Consider the following 19,752-nt stretch of genomic DNA (forward strand, 5'->3'; position numbering starts at 1 on the left):
TATCTTACTCAGACTGAAAAGCAAACAGTGAAGACCATCATTAGACGACACTGATGTCTCAGTTATTTTGGTCGGCACTGGCTGCATCGGTGACTAGAATCAGTTACCACTCACCATGAAAGTGTTAAAGTAAAGTGTGATCCCTCAGATGCATCAATCACAATAAAATAACATGAAAATTGCAGATGCTGTATATATGAGTGAGTCTGTACATGAGGGATATTGAAAAAGTGCAACATTGATCCTTCAAGCCCCCCCCCCCCCCCCAAGCACCGGCTTGAGTGGTACTAAATTTTCAACACTTAAAAGTGCTGGACTCGATGATCCCAAAGGACCAGTAAAAAGTGAACTGTAATGTTACAGATCTGTTACCTGTGTCTTAATAACAGTAAAAATAAGTGCTGATGACATTAAAATGTCTTTCATTCTATCATTAAGCAGTATAATCATTCCAAGGTGTAAAAACTAACATAGCAGAACGTTTATAAGAAATTAATTGATTGAAAATTATAACCATGGGTTTACTAAAAATGCAATACATGTCGAAGTACATGTACTCGGTATAAAAAATTGAAGTTTACATTATACCACAAAACATACATGCATGCCTTTTTTAGTGCATGATCACATGTCAATCTAGCAAAAGAAATAAAACAACCTTAAAAGATAACCATTATTAAAGTTTACATGCGTGTTGATGAAATGTATCTTTTTTTTGTGTCAAGGAGATTGTTTTCACATTCCATAGCATATTAAGAGCGGTTGTTACTGTCCAATAACAAGTGTCGTCTGCTGTCATCTACTTCACTTTAGTACTATTATTATATTCTTTAAGGCATTGGAAATCAATACAAAAATGAGTCAGAGACGTTTTGAATCATGCAGTGTATTTTCCTATATTTGTCTTCTCCAATATTCGTGTTTGTTTTACAGGTATAATAATAAATATATACATTTACAATGGTCAGATCTGGAGATATAGATTTATATTATTATCTATTTATTTATTTGTTTTGAGATGCAGTATAAATGTTGGACTAATCTTGTGTACTGTTATCATATATAATATATATAAATGTAAGCCAATAAAACTAATAGGAAATTGAAAAAAAAAACCTGTACTGTTTGACAAGTAGATGGACTTCAGATGGTAAGGACTTTAAAGATGTATATTTAAGTGTTTTGAGTGTAAGTAAACATTTCTTCAGTATCCATGTATTTGAAAACAAAAGTTTGATAAAAATCATAACAGTTAGTATAATATAAAGTAAGTTTGAGAGCACAACAAAAAGGTGTGTGTTACATTATCTATGTTTTTAATGAATCTGTAATAGAACTAAAAATTAGTGTTTCCACCAAGTGGGTATAAATTATTCAAATACATGGTTTCTTTCATACTGTTTTAACAACTGAATTTATAAAGTTCTCATATTTTTACCACTACCACAGAATTCATACAGTTTTTTCTTAATCAGTAATTTAATTATGTTATAATATTCATAAAAATCTGGAAGAAGAAAGTTCCCTAGGAAACAATCCCCTCACTCCCCCTTGCACCGGCTAGAGTGGTACTGGTAGGTAATTTTCAACACTTAAAAGTTCACTTAAACTTCAAACCACTTATGCCCCTCACCGCTGTGGGTTTGGGTCTCACCGGGGGGACTTGGATTCTTTTATGTGTCAGAGCAAGCCTATTTTCTGTGAATGTCGCCCTGCCTTATTGATCCTTGCGGAGTGATGCAATTACTTGAGATAATGATGATGATGATCATTGTTCTAATTTTCCTTATAACGCAGCCAGCTTACGGAACGCTGGTGGTTCAACTCCGGTGCCTTAATTGTATCTGAAACAATACATAGAAGAACACCACCTCCACCAGTAAAGCTGGTAAGTCGCCATATGACCTTGACAGTGTTGATGTGACATAAAACCCAACAAGGAAATAAAAGATTATCACAGAACTGCTGGAATAATTTTATGCCTGCAGAAATATCCAGACATAACGTCTGCTTTAAATCACAATATTTTGATACTAAAATCAATGTGATATTGAACTGTTCTAAATTCAAGTTTAAGGAAGTAAGACTATTTTGTGAATTTAAAACATTAAGGTATCTGCAGGTAAAACAATATTGTATGGTAATATATACATTTATTTATGCACATCTATACTATAAACATGACTATCTGGTCAATTTTATTTAATGTTGTGAATTTTTGTGTAAATTTTTAATGCATATTTACATACTATGTACATAGACGAATAAATTTTATTTTATTTTACTTGATCATGATGTGTACCATTTTAATACACTTATATTATAGATCATGTTTTAATGAAATGTCATTATCAAAGTATTTAGTGGCCTTTATGTTATTCATGCATGGTTTAAAATAGATCACAATATTTGCTTTATGTATGGGTCATAGTCTACTTGAGGCTCATTCAATACCGGATTAACAAACTACGAAAACTTGTGTAAATGATTTCCTATATCGGTATATATTAAACAGTGTTTTTGCCATATATGGAATTGTATTGTAAACAGGTACGATGTTTCTGATGTAATTTTGTGTCAAATATTTGATACAAATGATGATATAATCTTGTTTTACCATATTAGGGGCTATTTTTACACCGTCCAAAAATAGGGGTGTGTAATTAGCCAAATACAGCTGTGCTTGATTTGTATGTAAAGATAAAACTTGATTATTATGATGGATATAATTATACTGAGGTAAACTTGATTGTATATCAGTTTATGTATGTATTTCAAGTGTTAAATACTCTTCAATGTCGAGGGAAATTGGTTAAATTGATAAAAACTATTTGGAAAATTTACAAATTGATTTACGTGCATGTATAATTTACTATTATAGATATCAACGTAATCTTTACCAGCTGTTTCTTTGTGGTTGATCGTGTATTAAAGGTTTATTTTGTATTTACATTTACGGTAAGGTTTAACGTATTTACAACTTGTATATAGAAAGGTCCGATATGACCGCAACAAATTGATCCGATATAACATGTTTTCACTGCAATTTTAGATCGAGAGTGTAATATAGATCATGAGATAGGAGAATCGCTGCATATTTTACTTGAAATACGGGACAATTTAAGTAATTGTTACTCTATAACAATTTACTGTCTGCGAAGTATAATGAACAAACCATTTTTAAGGAAATGTCATGACAATTTCAGCTAACTTTTCAGTTTTTAATGCAATCATTGACAGTAACATTGAAGTACATGTTTATATTTATATGCTTGTGTGGTTTTTTTAAGGTAATTTTTTTCTCTTGCATATTCATGATATTTGTTCATCATGATATTGTAAGTTGCTTATTAAATTTGGTTATAACATAAATTTCAGTGTAAAGTTCATGCAATGAAGCATGTGAGGATTATAAGGTTGAAAGATTATTTTTTTTATTATTCAAAATGAGTCAGATATGAGGGATTAAAGTAATATTATAGTAACGTGTTCTGCTGAATATATGTAAGTTCCTGTGAATTTTTAGAGAGTCTTTTGCGAGTTCTTTGTTCTACTTACATATCTTTTTTTAAAGTATTGATATTTTTAACACTGAAATTTTCTAAATTTCTTCAAACTATAATTCCAAATTAGATATAGGCAGTGCATTTCCATTACACATATCGTCACCTAAGAGCAGTAACTGAATAAGTTCTTCTAAATATAATAGGAGTTAATTATTAGTTAATGCACTAAGGTGACATGATGTTCAACAGGCATTTACAGTTATGGTTTAAATTATACCATATATTGCAAAATATAATTTCTCGGAAGCTATAATTGTATTTTTTATACAAATGTAAATGTGGTTACCTTATGCAGTATATGAAAGTATCGAGGCGTTATGACCAACATGAGTGAATTTATCGTGTAAACATAAAAAAACATCTAATAATAAACAACTGAAACATTTTTTTGTAGCACAACATGTAAATGTTGGTGTCCATAATTAAGGACATCATCCTCAGGTCTGGATGTCTATATTTTTTTGCATATTGGTCGGTTTTAATTGATGACTCAGCAGGTTCTTGGTAGTTGACATGTCTTGAGTTTATACATACATATGTCTCTGTAAAAGCTATGTAAATTGTCATGTTTTTTGTTTATTTGATTTCACATTCTACCAACTTAGTATAATTAAGGTAATAAAGCGACTTTCCAGCTGTACTGGTAGAGGAAGACCTCAGGTGCCCTTCTGTGCATTATTTCAGGTACAAACGGGTACCTGCCAATAGACCATGTGTTATGCGATGTTGTTCAGTATAATATCATAGGAACTCGAGAACGGGACCGCAGATTGCGGCTCAATTACTTTCGACCGTGTAACAGTTTTTAAAAACGTTTCTGCTACATCTAAATATCTTTTAGTATTATCCGAGTATATGGCCTCAAAAAATATATTATCAATTGAACCCAATCGGTCTCTTTTAAAACTGGTCATATTTTACGGTATAATAAAAAAAGACAAGGAGTGACATCAGCCATTCGCTGCAACGTTTTCGGCATTTTTTCCCCTTTGGCTACTATTTTTGTAGAATTTTGTTCCCGTTATTTTTGTCAACTATCAGGTATCGCTCACGGTTTATTGTTTACATGTGTTGACATGTATAGGCGGTATTATAATAGGCGCATTCGTGTTTTGATTTGTTAACATGGAGAAAACAGACATTTTAGTAATGTGGTCCAACTGATTTTGCCTAACTGAAAAAAGGAATATTAAAACATGATCCATAGATAAACATTTTAGGCACTCATCTGGTATTCATTATAAGGAAATGTGAAAGTTTTCCATGTATTGAGTGGCCTAAAGAGGGTACTAGGAAAATTAAACACAAATCAAGCATATCAAGGGGGATAACTTATGCCGAACGTTGCGGTAAATGGCGGATGTCACTCCTTTTCTTTTTAGCTCACCTGTCACAAAGTGACAGGGTGAGCTTTTGTGATCGCTTTTCGTCCGGCGTCCGTCCGGCGTCCGTCCGTCCGTAAACTTTTACTTTAAATGACATCTCCTAATAAACCACTAAGCCAATTTCATCCAAACTTCACAGGAATGTTCCTTTGGTGGTCACCTTTAAAAATTGTTCAAAGAATTTAATTCCATGCAGAACTCTGGTTGCCATGGCAACCGAAAAAAAAAACTTTAAATATCTTCTTTTAAAAAACCATAAGAGCTAGAGCTTAGATATTTGGCATGAAACATCTTCTAGTGAGTGTCTACCAAGTTTGTACAAATAAAAGCCCTGGGGTCAAAATTGCCCCTGCCCCGGGGGGTCATTGATTTTCCCTATATACATATAGTAAAAACTTAAAAAATCTTCTTTTAAAGAACCAAAAGAGCTAGAGCTAAGATATTTAGCATGAAACATGTTCTAATGGGTGTCTACCAAGTTTGTTCAAATAAAAGCCCTGGGGTCAAAATTGGCCCCGCCCCAGGGGGTCATTGATTTTCCCTATATGCATATAGTAAAAACTTAAAAAATCTTCTTTTAAAGAACTCAAAGAGCTATGGCTAAGATATTTAGCATCAAACATGTTCTAATAGGTGTCTACCAAGTTTGTTCAAATAAAAGCCCTGGGGTCAAAATTGGCCCCGCCCCAGGGGGGTCATTGATTTTCCCTATATGCATATAGTAAAAACTTAAAAAATCTTCTTTTAAAGAACCAAAAGAGTTAAAGCTAAGATATTTAGCATGAAACATGTTCTAATAAGTGTCTACCAAGTTTGTTCAAATAAAAGCCCTGGGGTCAAAATTGGCCCCGCCCCGGGGGGTCATTGATTTTCCCTATATGCATATAGTAAAAACTTAAAAAATCTTCTTTTAAAGAACCAAAAGAGCTAGAGCTAAGATTTTAAGCATGAAACATGTTCTAATAGGTGTATATCAAGTTTGTTCAAATAAAAGCCCTGGGGTCAAAATTGGCCCTGGCCCGGGGGGTCATTGATTTTCCCTATATGCATATAGTAAAAACTTAAGAAATCTTCTTTTAAAGAACCAAAAGAGCTAGAGCTAAGATATTTAGCATGAAACATGTTCTAATGGGTGTCTACCAAGTTTGTTAAAATAAAAGCCCTGGGGTCAAAATTGGCCCCGCCCTGGGGGTCATTGATTTTCCCTAGTAATACATTTATAATAGTAAAAACTTAAAAAATCTTCTTTTAAAGAATTCAAAGAGCTATGGCTAAGATATTTAGCATCAAACATGTTCTAATAGGTGTCTACCAAGTTTGTTCAAATAAAAACCCTTGGGTCAAAATTGGCACCGCCCCGGGGGTCATTGATTTTCCTTATATGTGTATAGCAAAAACTTAGAAAAATCTTCTTTGAAAAAACCCAAATAGCTAGAGTTAAGATATTAAGCATGAAACATATTTTAGTGAGTGTCTACAAAGTTTGTTCAAATAAAAGACCTGGGGTCAAAATTGGCCCCGCCCCGGGGGTCATTGATTTTCTTTATATGTGTATAGTAAAAACTTAAAAATCTTCTTTGAAAAAACCCAAATAGCTAGAGTTTAGATATTTAGCATGAAACATCTTCTAGTAAGTGTCTACAAAGTTTGTTCAAATAAAAGCCCTGGGGTCAAAACTGGCCCGGCCCCAGGGGTGTCATTGTTTTTAACTATATGTGTATAGTAAAAACTTTAAAAAAATCTTCTTTCAATAAAGCCCAATGAGCTAGAGCTTAGATGTTTAGCATGAAACATCTTCTTATGGGTGTCTACTGAGTTTGTGCAAATAAAAGCCCTTGGGTTAAAATGGCCCTTCAACTTTGGGGGGGGGGGTTGGAGGGCCTATATACAGGTTAGCGACCTCAGGGCCATCATGGCCCTCTTGTTTCAATATACCGTAAATTTGACTGATTTTTAAATTAGCAGATTATATTAAATTGAGATGAGATTATTAAAGACAAACCACTCACATAAAATGAAAAGATATTCAAAGGTCAGACAAACAATATGTAAAGCCGGTACAGATTCAGATTTATGCGCCGCAATATATGCGTTCTTGTTCCAGAGTTCCTATGTATAATATATCAAATATATAAATATGATTAAACAATTAACAACAGTCATACATTTATTTGATAACTTACTGTTAAGAAATGTTAACTTTATACAAATTTGATACAATTTAGTTATATTAACACAGGAAATCAATAGGAAATTGTTATCAGAAAGAAAACTTAGCTTTAAACATTATTGAGATAATAGTTGAGAGCTTGCTATAGAATATAATGTATAACTGTTGACACTTAATTTATTATTTGCCCATAATTTTTTTTTAAGGCAATTGAATAAATATACAGTAAAATTAATATATATGACTTTTGTGTGCCACCTTAGCTATAGAACCTGGCTCATGTTACAGAACCTGTCTCAAGTCTGCATGGCACATCCGTGAAGTCTGACAAAGCTGATTTGTTGGCTGTGGAGCTATTGCAATTTGAAATTGACATCTCTTGCTTTAATAATGGAAAGTTCTGAATTTAATGTTTAATGTCTGTCAGCGAACAGTATAGTACCAATTAAGTCTGCCCTAGCTGAAGCACTCAGGTTTAATTAAGCCTCGGGTTCTTAATAAATTCACTGATTGCTGTAATTTTGCTTTCAGCATTATAAATCATCAAAGCTCTTTAATAATATTTTTGGACGTACTTCTCAAAAAGCTGCTGAATGGTTTAGAATTTATTAGTTACTTAATATAATGCAAATGTTTAAGTCTTTGGAATGCACTAAATCAATTCAGAGCATTCATATATATAATTATCACCATTATATGGTTTGCAATTAAGTTCATATAAAAGGAATAAAACTTGGTATTTGTTTGAATGTTTTTTAACTGAAAAAAAAAAATAAATAAATAAATAAATAAAAAAAAAACAGGGTTGAATACAGTCATTTTGTTCATAGTTATTACGTACTTGAGAAACTTTTTTTTTAATATATTTTTCTGAATTTGCATTTTTTCCCTGTTTTCAGGTGAAGTCGTGTAATGTAGAAATTGTATAGATCTGGTCTACAGTTAACATAAACAAGCTTTGTTGGAACTTCCATTGATTCCCCTGAGTGCATTTAATAACAGGGTATGTACACATTTATAATTTAAAGTCTCTCTTTTTTGTAATGGGAATGATAGAACAAAGCTATTATAATGATTCTGTAATTGAATTGTTAGCTTTATAATGGTAAATAAGGCAACTTTATACAATATTATAATTATAATATTGATATTATACTCATTGACAATATAAGACTTATTTAGCTGAAATAATTGATTTTAATTAATTGAGAAATGGTCTATTAAATGATATGGTAGCTTGACTCCTTTAGGGATTTCTGTATTATAATATTAAAATCATAAATAGCTAGAGATGCAGCATTAGGCTCAGATAGCACTGAGTTGTGCCGTTTGGTCTGGCTCTTTAGACTTGATGTATATGTCTATAAATCTTTTACATTTGCCATAAGGGTAACAAAAATATATAGAGGATATTGAATGAGTGTAGGTTCAAATCATTTTTACGCAGTCGCAAAATCGGCACGGGTATGTGATAGATTAATATTGTAGAATTGTGTAAAATGTTTGTGATGGGGTGGTGAAACTTATTGTAGTAAAAGGTAAATAAAATAGTTGGGTGAAAGGATGTAAACACTTCATACCATTGATTACCATTGGCCAAATATTATAATGGTTAAGGTGTCTGACTCCTAACCAGGGGTCATGGGTTTGAGCCCAGGATATAACAATGTTTCCTCATAATAACGACATCAGTCATTACTGGTTAGTTCCTGGGTGCAGTTTAAATAACCTGTACGAAAATTCTGAGCCAATTCTGTACAGACTCTGTACCAACTCTGGTTGTTATAGAGGCAGATTTTCATTTTTCTGTACAGTCTCAGTTGACACCGACACAGAATTGGGCACAGAATCTGCCTAAGAAATAGGTGATTTTCTGTGCAGAATAAAACAGAATCAAAAATTTTTCTGTACAGAAAAATTTTCACACAGATATTTTGCTCTTAGTTATTTTTACAAGATAGAATTTCAATACTTAGAAAAAAAATTGAGGCAGAATTTACATAGACACACAGAATTTTAACACTTAGATAACTCTTGAGACAGAATTTACTTTTCTAGCCAGAATTTCACTCTGAGTTAATCTCAGAGTAGTAGATAGATATTCTGTAATATCAGGTGTAACCCCCATGTAACCCCTGTTGGTCAATTCAAATCTCTCAGACTGCCACACGAGGTTTTATTACACAAAGTGTCTTCACATTGGCAAAGATTAAAACATTAGCAAAGATGAATATGTTTTGTTTAGTTTATTTTTCTAATGATAAGTAAACAAGTTAGTTGTTGTGAAGAGCAATCATGTAGAGACTTGAAATTCTCAGATTTAGGGGCCAAAGAGGAATTATGATGGAATTATAATCAAAACCAGAGGTAAGATTTTGCAATGTTTTCTTTGAATTTTTCTTTGAATTATTTGGTTATACCTTCCACTATAGATAAAAGAAATTATTTATACATCTTTTAATAGTCTATGAATTATCTATATTAGTTAAATTTACTCTGATTTGAGACAGACCACTATGGTCTAATGAGTATAAAATTAATGCACTGAGGTCAAAGCTGGGCCAGTGAAATTATTAGTTCATAAATTGCTTTTTGATCAGTTGATAGCTCAAGATCTTTTTTTTTTTAATTTCTTGCTCTATTATGCAATAACTAGTTTAGCTTTTGGTTTTGCTATTCTATAATTCAATTCATTTAGTTTAAATTAATCAATTCAAAACTCCCGGAAATTGTGTAGAATGTATGACCAGCAACGGTTGCTATGGTCAGTGCTTATCAGCAATTCTATTTTTAGAATATTGGCCACTTGTAAATCTCTCCTATTTTAAGTTATGTTGCAATTTACATAACTGTGTAGATTTGTAACACAAGCTTTGGTCAGGGATGATATATGTAAACAGTTTTATTAGTCAGTGACTTTGATGTTACTTGTTGCAAAAAAATTAAGGTATATAGGTATACAATTTTAACTGTTTTATATACACATTGAAATATTTTACAAATTTTGCATATCATTTAATAATAGAATGGACATAATTCAAATTCCTTTTTTTTTACTCTAGATTATGTCAGGATGTGTGTGTGGTGCAAAGACAGAGACAAGCCAATTCCTGATGACAGCGCCCTCAACAAGGCTATTACTCATTGGATAGACTACTCCAGGAAAGAAATGAATAAAAATTGTTAATTAAAATTAATAAATAAGAAATGTTCAAAAGGAAAATAGACTTTGTTTTTAGCCAAAAAAAAGAAAATCTGTACAGAATATTTTCTGTACAGAATTTTTTCTGTGCAGAATTCCCTTTCAGATATTTCCAATGGACAGGGTTAATTCTGTACAGAATATGAAGAAGCCCAGATTTTTTTCTGCCCAGATTTTTTTTCTGCCCAGATTTTTTTTTTCTGCCCAGATTTTTTTCTGCCCAGAAAATAATCGGCTTAATTTAAATATTTCAGAAAAAATCTGTACAGATTTCATTCTTTATCCTTATTGCTAAAATCTATTAATAGAATTCTGGTTCAACTTTGTTTCATTTGACCAGATTTTTTTCTGTACAGACTCTGTACAGAGTTTTCTAAATAAAGTCTGTACAGATTCTGTCTACATTCTGCCCAGACTTTTTCGTACAGGAAGATGCATGCTTTCTTCAGTATCAAGTTAAATCTTTAGCCTGCTGGCTGCAGCTGATATTACATGTGACCAGTCCATACTATGATCAACTGGCATGTCTGTGCCTCTTGATCATGTATAATGGTCTACACTGTTCACTTTTCTGTCAGGGTGCAACCGTCGCCAAGTGGTAAAGGTCATTGACTTCAAACGTCTTGCCTTTCAATGCTGTAGGTTTGAGCCCCGCCAGTGTCATATGTAGTAAAGCTATCCAGAAGAGAGCTTACAGAAGACTGGTGGTTCTACTCAAGTACCCGTTTGTGCATGAAATAATGCACAGCTGTGCACCTGAGGTCTTCCTCCACCAGGAAAGCTAGAAAGTTGCCATATGACCGATACTGTGTTGTTGCAACATTAAACCAAACCCAAAAAAAATATTTTCAATGAGTACTTATTTTGAAAATTTCCCTAAAAAAGATGAATGGTTTTGTCCAGCTCTATTTAAGATAACTGACTATGATATTAGGATTAAATTAATAATGTTTTAACAGAATGACGAAGATGTTGAAAAAATATAAACCAAAATAGTAGATTATTCTGACATTTTTTTGTGTGTACAGTACATTCTTCAGTTTAAAATATGTTGCATGTTACATGAAAAGGTGTGCAGTGTACCATGACAAAAATACAAACATCTGAATGGAAATTTGATAAGGCCCACCTTTCTGCACTTTTATACAGTAAACTAAGTTTTTCTTTTTTTCCCTATTCATACAATGTCATGTAGAAACCAGGCACAGAAATATTTGTTATTTTTGGCCAATAAAACATTGCAGTGGGATATAGGATTTTGGTTTTATTTCAAAAGAAGATGTAATGTAAAACTTTAATTTTATCTGTAAAAACAAGAATTTTGTTTACAAAAAAAAAGAATTGTTAAGAGTGTATTATTAATATGTTGTGGGAAATTTGTTCTTGGGTGTCTATAAATTCTGTAATTAGAAACATTACATTGAATAAATAATGAAGATAGTAAAATGAAGTGCAGCAATTAAATACCAATCAATAAAGTTCAACAATTAAGTACCAATCAATGAACAATTAAATACCAATCAATAAAGTGCAGCAATTAAGTACATGTACCAATAAATAAAGTTTAACAATTAGGTACCAATTTAGTATCATGTAGGATATAAAACAGAGTGAAGGAATGATTTGAAAATTTGTGATGTTGCTATAATAAGTTAGTAAAAGAATAATGTACATGTTATAGTTCTTTAATGTTATGAATATACTGTTTTCCTCAATGTTGTCATTTACTTTTAATCTGATATTAATGCAATGTGTTACTGTTTAAAACTTGTGCTGCAAGTACAAATATATGCTAGTATTGTTTAATATATGTATAACTATAGGTACAGTAAAGTCCCGCTAATAAGACCACTAAGTGGAACCACGGTGTCCTTAAAGTAATCAAGAGTCTACCTCTCAATCAAGGGATCCAGTATCATCCATTGAATTCAGAACTCATTATGTTTTTGTACCAGGAAGTGAACTTAAGAATAGTTCAAAATGGAATTGAAAAATATAATGTTTAAAATTAAACATTTCAAAATTATGCAAATTTTAAGTCTCATAGCTCCAAATTAACTTTTCCAAAACTGAGGGTTCTATTTTTGTCAGGACTTTTAAGATTCTATAATGTGAGAAATTTTTTCCATATAGTTTACAGAAGATTAGTGGTTCTTTTTTTGGTGCCTGCTCGAGCCTGAAATATAGCCACTGAGAGGCACTTTAGGTCTTCCTTCACCAGTTTAGCTAGAAAAATCTGTAATGACCTTTACAGTGTTGGTATGACTTACCCCGACTGATGCTACCCTTGCTACAAGTGCATCTGTGCCGTCTGAGAATGGTTGCCCAGTGTGTTTGCTATTCAGTCAGTACTTATTTTGAAATTTTCCCTAAATATGATGAATTTTTTTGTCCAGATTGAAAGATGGACAAATCTATAAAAGTAAGCTTATCAGGGTTAAAACCAAAAACATTTTGAATGTTCTTTATTAGCGGGATTTTACTGTATTGTCTTTTTTCTGCTCGATATAAAGCATTTTACTGTTGGATATCTTTAACATGTTGCTGCAAGTTTTATGCTAATTAGTATTTCTTTAATGCCAATGTGCAGATTTGCCAACTTCACAATTTGCTGCTATTTTTCTTTTTGCAGATTTTCATCAAACTTCACCTGCATGGTATTGAATGAGATCACTTCTAACTTAAATTCTTCACCTATACAACATACTGTACTGAACTCTTGTAACATTTTCACATCTTTATTTATAATTAACAATTTCATGATATATATTAATAGCTATAACCAGTAGAGAAGTTTTATAAAGTTCACTATCACATACATAACTTTGTTTTTTTATCATACCAGTTTTGCTAGAATAGGTATTATGAAATCTAAGACTTGTAAATAAGATGTGCAAAAAAAAAATAGTCATGTGACAAGAATGTGAAGGTAATACAGTAATTTTATAGATACAAGGTAGGACAGTTATAACTGATAAGAAATCTAGGACAATAACAATTTTGATCAGTTGAAATACAATAAAAGGATTATGATATAAACTTCAATGCAAATTTTTAAAAAAAATAGTTTGAAAGTGAGATCAGAAGTTTTTCAATATTAATTTTTCAATACTAAAGCTATTAAACAAAATTGTTCCTGAAGATCTCAACAAGTTAATAAACTAACAAAAAAGATGTCTGATCTTTTGAATTTTGATGATGATGACGATAACTTGTTCCAACCACAAGAGCAGCAAAATAAACCATCTAGAAATCTCGATGACATTTTCGGGACAAATCCGGAGAGTAACCAGTCAGATAATACGCTAGATGACATCTTGACACCATCAGTTCAGGATGATATCTTTCAAACAAAATCAACACCGAAGAAAACACAGAATGCTGTAAAGAACGTGGACAGTTTATTTGGAGATGTTGATGATGAACCGGATATTTTTTCGAGCAACTCTGCTTCATCGCAAAAGTCAGAGACCAAAAACATTTCAAATCCTTTAGAGGATGACCTACTTGCTGATTTTTTACAGCCTTCTGTTAATAATGAAGATAAAGCAAAGTCCAATGATTCTGACCACATTCAAGATGACCTGAAAGAGAAACCAACCAATGAAATAGATGATTTGTTCGGCTTCAGCCAATCAGATTCTGCTTCAGTTACTCAACAAGATAACCAATCAAGAGCAAGATCTAAATCACATGATGGCATGTCAGCTGACGAATCAGCAGACAGTTTGGATATTCTGTTGAGTGCTCAGCCAATGGGATCAGTGCCCTCTTGTGATGACCTGCTTTCTCTTGTTGAACCAATCACTAACACAGCCATTAGCTCTAACAAACACGCTGCTCAAAATAGTAACAGTAAGGTAGGGTTTTCAATGAAAATTTCTGTAGCAATAGTGTGGTAGAGATTTTTTTTTTTACAATATAGCTAGTGAAATTAGAATTTAACTAACACTGTTTTTATTCTAAAGATATATTTTCCTCTCGAATTAAAATTGAAGCATAATAATTTTTTCATGATAAAAACTTTAAACCTTTCAATTTCTGCTAGTTTGCATTAAAGCCTATCCCTGAACTATATCTGTTGTTAAGACCTTTGATTTCCTTGATGATTGTTATAATGTTATGTGATTATGATAAATTAAGTAAAAGCAGATAGTTACACAAAATCATTAAAGGTTTCCAAGTAACAAATTTAAAGCATTTTCATTTTATGGTCTAGTAGGTTGTAAATTGCATATATTTTGCATTTAATATTTGTATTTAACCAATATATTTATGCATGAAGTTTTACAGTTTTATTTTCAGTAAACAGCTAGCTTGTTTGATTTCTAAATGCCCTTATTTAATACAACTTCAATTTTGCTTGATAATTATTTACCAGCATGTTCTTTAACTTTAACTTTTACATTGTCTTTATGCACTGTAACTTTTAACGAGTGCTGATGAAAATTATAGAAATTACCAGAATCTGCATTGCATTTGCAGAAGCATTATGGGTTAAAACTGTTGTTATACTGGAAGAACACTTCACAGCCAGTTACAAAAATTATATGCTTGAAAAAAATATTTTGCAAAGAACTTCCCTGATTTATATATCTGTTACTGTTTTAAGGATTCCTCAAACATAGAGAAGGACCCATTGGATGATTTCTTTGGGAATTCAGAACCAAATCATCCTAAGGAGTGGCCAGAGCAGACCATTGAAGAAGAAAACAAGCTTCTAGAAGAGCCAGAAGAAGTAGAAGCTTCCAAGCCTTTAGAAGAGTTTGAGGAAAAAGAAGCTTCTGAGCCTCTAGAGGAGTCAGAGGATGAAATCAAGCCTTTAGAAGAAAAGGAAGAAGTTTATTCTGACTCAGATATAGAAGAACCTCCTGTGACAAAACCAAAAACCAATTTAAAAAAGGTAAGATTGTTTTTCAGAGTTAAGGAATGCTTATGTCTCACTTTTTAGATGGTTAACTTGTTATGGCAGATATATTCAAAGAAAAGACAATTTTACATTATGTTATTCCCTTTAAAACTATTAAAAAAACATTTAATTTTTTTTTTGATTTTAGGATGAAAAAAGTTAGCTGATTTGTCATTTTGTTACAGTAATTCCTCTTCATCCAGAAGTGGTTATTGTGACACTAATTGACTGATCATATAATGTTAAAGTTTACTTGCAAATTACATATACAGCATAAATTGGTCTGTGCTACTTTTATACTAATATAATGTAAATTGTGTTTTCTTATAATTGAGGTGAGTTTATTTTTTATAACTTGTATATCAGTATTATCATGTTTGACAATATAACCATGTATTCAGGTCCTGTAACCAGTAACCACATGATTGTATGATCTGGTGCTTATATTATGTATAACCACATATGTGCTGATACATTTCTGTTTGAATGCTGTCATAAATCTATTGACAGATCTTTTTACCTATTATTCTGTCTGTCATGTTAAAGGATTAGCATTATTTTCAGCAATATTTCATCATCTCTGTGTCATCCTTCATTATCATCAGCATAACCATTTTTATCACCACCATTATCATCATCACCACCACCATCATCATTACCATCATCACTATCATCAACACCACCACCACCATCATCATCATCACTACTATCATCAACACCACCACCACCACCATCATCATCATCATCACCATCATCATCACCAACATCGTCTTCAATACTAGCATCATCATCATTTCTACTATCAACATCATTGTGTTTATCATTATATCATAATATAAACATTATCACAGCAAAGTGACAGCATCATCACACAATTATCAATTTCATCACCAGCACTATTAATATCATCATCACAACAAATATTGCTTCCATTATTTTTTTGATTTCAGTAGTAGTAGTTTCTGCTTATTTGAAAAGAGGAATTTGTGGCTGGACTTACTTTATTTTGTTCTGAAACTGAGTTTTTTTATCAAATGATATTGTTTTTAATAATTTAATTGTTCTAGCAACCAGTGCCTGTTGCACCCAGAACAAAGCCAGGTTACAACCACAGCCAGGTCTTAGTCTGCTCTGCCAACAGTTGTGCAAGGCTCTCAGGTTTATTATACTAAAACTTAAAATGACATTATGCTCATATTTTCAGTGTCAAGTTCAGTTGAAAGATTTGAATATTATACCCTAAATGGATGAGCATAATGTCACTTTAAACTTTTTTTTAAATAGATCGTCCAAAATACAAGGTCATAACACAAATTTAACATTTATCATAAAAATGTTATGCTTAAAGGTTGAACTTTTTTTTTTAAAAAAACCAAAGACACAGTTTTCTGGTGAAATCATTTATTTTTGAAAATGTTAACATCTATATTTACCCAAAGAAATTTTTAATTCCATCAAAATAGTTCAAAGTTGTAGTAATATTCTCAGTCAGGTATTCTGGATTTTCCTCATAGTTGAAATATTGACAATCTGGTTTCAAAATCTCTCTAAGTTTTTGCAGATCAGTGGATTCTATGCTTTTATAAGCTTGCACCAGGGCCTCATGCCTTTGTTGTTTCACTCCTGACCAGTCAATATCACTGGCTAACACAACTTTTACTGCATCTAAAAACTGTACCTTTGTAATTGAGGAGATATTTTCATCATTTGGAAATGGTAATTCAATTTGTTTCGGCAAAACTCCAGTTATTTGTAAGAATCTCCAAGTGCGTGCTAAAAAGTTATATGGAGAAATATTACATTTCGAAGCAAATTGTTTCATTGTTGTGAAACTGATGTTTATGTGTTTTGAAGCAATATATATGGCTGATGAACTCTCAAGTTCTAAAGCTGAAATGTTGAGGTTGAATCTAGCATTCCATTTATTGATTATATAATGATATTCTTCTTTGAAATTTTCAAATTTCATGATATAGTCGTACTTGGCTTTACATGGATAGCAATGTTTCTGTATCGGAGTAAAATGGGGGTCAAGAGTGGTCCCTTTGTGTGTTTCATTAATGATATATTTTATGAAGTCGGAAAAAGACACGTGATCCCCGCATGGCATTTCATCATGATAAACCATTCTCTCAATAGGCTGTCCCATAGTCTTCCAAAATAGATAATTCGGGTGATAAAGTTTGTCGACATAAGCTGAGAAAAGTTTAGTGTACGGGTCTCTTACAACAAGCAGGGACACTGCATTTTTCATAAACAAGTCTCTAGGATACCAGTTATTTTTAAGTTCCCTCTGAAAATCTTGATAAAGAAGCACTGGGGAAATGTCACTTTTTCCTCCTGTTTTAAATCGGGAAGTAAACTTTCCTTGGCTGCCTATAGTTGCAAGAGTCTTTTTCCAGAAAGATGATCCGACTTTTTGAATTGGACAGTAAAGAATTCGGTGTTTGGTTTCAACTAGAGTGCTTCCCGGGAATGAGCTGTCCACAAGAGAATTTGGTGGTGTTTGACCTTGTTTTATACACACCTCTTTCAGATATTTTTGTCTAGCTGTGAATACTGCATCATGATCTTTGTCAATGTATTCACGAAATGGTTTAAAACTTTCATCAACTGAAAAGAATAGAAAATAATGCTTAACTATTTTGTGTATCAAGTGAAAACATAAACAGACCTCTCCTGGTAACTGAAACTGCGTGGTCATCTTACAACTTTATGTGGTCCAATAAGACTCGAACCAAGTTATGACTATTGGCTTACTAATTTCAAGTCTACTGATATTTCAAAACATGTCACGAAAAAAGTGTAAGTCTGGTGTATCAACAAAAACTTCACTCAGCTTAACTAGAGTAAAGGTGATTTTGTTTCCTTATGCAGTATTTTAAGTGCTTATATGTACTTAAAGAATAACCCTATATACGAGTATTCAATACATATTTGAATTTTCTTTGTATACATTTGTTTTATTTTTGTACATTTATGATATTGGTACATAGAAGTATTCCATTGATCTTAGAATTCTTGAAATGATAGAGTGTAAATTCAAAGAGCTAATTATTCAAGGTCATTGCCAAAATTAGTAGTTTGAGAATGTCTTGGCCAGATTTTCAGTTGTTGAATTTGTACCAAGAAATTCTATGCTTAAAAAAATAATAATTAAAATATAAATAATATTGTTCATGCTTACATGTAGATAAACTTGATGTGTACCATTCAGGAAACAAAGATAAATTCATCAAAAGTAACAGCACCACAGCTGCTGAGACAACAAAACCCTTTTTAACAGTGAACATTTTCATCTGAAAAGATTAAATGGAAAAAAAAATATCAATGAGTAAGAAATTGGTTAGATATAATTTAAAAGTACAGAAAAAGCATTGGTTCAAAAAGTCGCCTTTTAACAGCTTCATCTGCTGGAAGTAAATCTAATTGGCTTAATAGTTCAAATGGTTCAGATTTGTACTGCAAGGATCATTGCATGGTTTGATACTCAGGTAAGATAAATTGTCTTGATATTAGAGAGATAGATAACTGAGTGAGCAGTGACTTAAGGTATGACCATGGTAAAGGGCACTATCATAAGGAACTGAAAAAATTGACAACATTGTAATGTAATATTATAGAAGATGTTCATGCACTTATTGGGGAGAAGGTGTTTTAACTGACTGATTAAATTAGATGGTATAGCCTTGGAATGATATTCAGGTATTCCAAGGGTACCTTGTTCCTGAAAACTAGAAGCACAATTCTATTATATTTTTCGCTAGTATGTTAATTAACAGTTATTTGAGCCTCATTATACTTTATTCATGTTTATTACTCCTTTATGTCACGTTTGTACATGGAATGAGAGAATAAAATGTTTTTTGACTTGACTTGAAAAAGACCTGGTCATTTTTTATCTCAATGTGTGACAATCAGATTATAAAACACATAGATATTCTTGACATGATTAATTATAATTGTAAAGTCCAGAATTGTACAGTAAGTAATATATATGTCATTAATTTATAATGTATTAATTATAATATGATAATTCTACAGTCATGTATAATTGTAAGATAAAAGTAATAGTAAAATAAATACTCACAAAAATGAAGTCTGTAATTCCTTAAGAAAATTGACAAAAATGACAGTTCCAATCCACTTTGAGAGCTTGTAACCTTCAAAGAAAACTTTATATCTATATTTTTTTTAAAGTTTTAAATAATGCCTTGGAATTTAAGCAGAGCAATTGTCACATTATGATGAAATTGTCCAGTGTGTAATTGTCCAGTGTGAAATTGTCCTGTGTGTAATTGTCCAGTCTGGTTTATACATGTATTAAATGTGTGAAAAATTATAACAGGTTATAACAAGTCACAAGTTGATTTAATTGTATTAACAGCTGACTCAGGTGTAAAGTAAATAGTGATCATAAGTCTTTCATTAACAGTTTGCTTATCAAATAATGTAACATGTTATTCCAACAAGAAACAAATATAGCAGTGTGCTATTTCCAAGCTAATTCCCCAGTATAA

General features: G+C 31.9%; 2 protein-coding genes and 1 long non-coding RNA gene across 3 annotated transcripts; 2 read left to right on the plus strand and 1 right to left on the minus strand.

The window, feature by feature from the left end:
• Positions 1–2,383: 2,383 nt before the first annotated feature.
• LOC132735047 (uncharacterized) lies at positions 2,384–15,274 on the plus strand. Its single transcript, XM_060721942.1, has 4 exons — positions 2,384–2,550; positions 8,021–8,124; positions 12,956–14,183; positions 14,936–15,274. Exons 3-4 carry the CDS (start codon positions 13,497–13,499, stop codon positions 15,272–15,274), a joined length of 1,026 nt encoding a protein of 341 aa, XP_060577925.1. The 5' UTR covers positions 2,384–2,550; positions 8,021–8,124; positions 12,956–13,496.
• LOC132735046 (uncharacterized) lies at positions 9,161–10,331 on the plus strand. Its single transcript, XR_009626401.1, has 2 exons — positions 9,161–9,488; positions 10,184–10,331. It is a non-coding gene; the product is annotated as an uncharacterized LOC132735046 (long non-coding RNA).
• Positions 15,275–16,599: 1,325 nt separating the features above from the next.
• Positions 16,600–19,536, minus strand: LOC132735045 (carbohydrate sulfotransferase 13-like). Its single transcript, XM_060721941.1, has 3 exons — positions 19,323–19,536; positions 18,420–18,531; positions 16,600–17,845 (listed from the first exon to the last, which is right to left on the minus strand). Exons 2-3 carry the CDS (start codon positions 18,529–18,531, stop codon positions 16,662–16,664), a joined length of 1,296 nt encoding a protein of 431 aa, XP_060577924.1. The 5' UTR covers positions 19,323–19,536; the 3' UTR covers positions 16,600–16,661.
• Positions 19,537–19,752: the final 216 nt, after the last annotated feature.

The sequence above is a fragment of the Ruditapes philippinarum genome, unplaced genomic scaffold (assembly GCF_026571515.1).
Source record: "Ruditapes philippinarum isolate M1 unplaced genomic scaffold, ASM2657151v2 ctg6570_1_1_1_1, whole genome shotgun sequence".
NCBI classification, from domain to species: domain Eukaryota; kingdom Metazoa; phylum Mollusca; class Bivalvia; order Venerida; family Veneridae; genus Ruditapes; species Ruditapes philippinarum.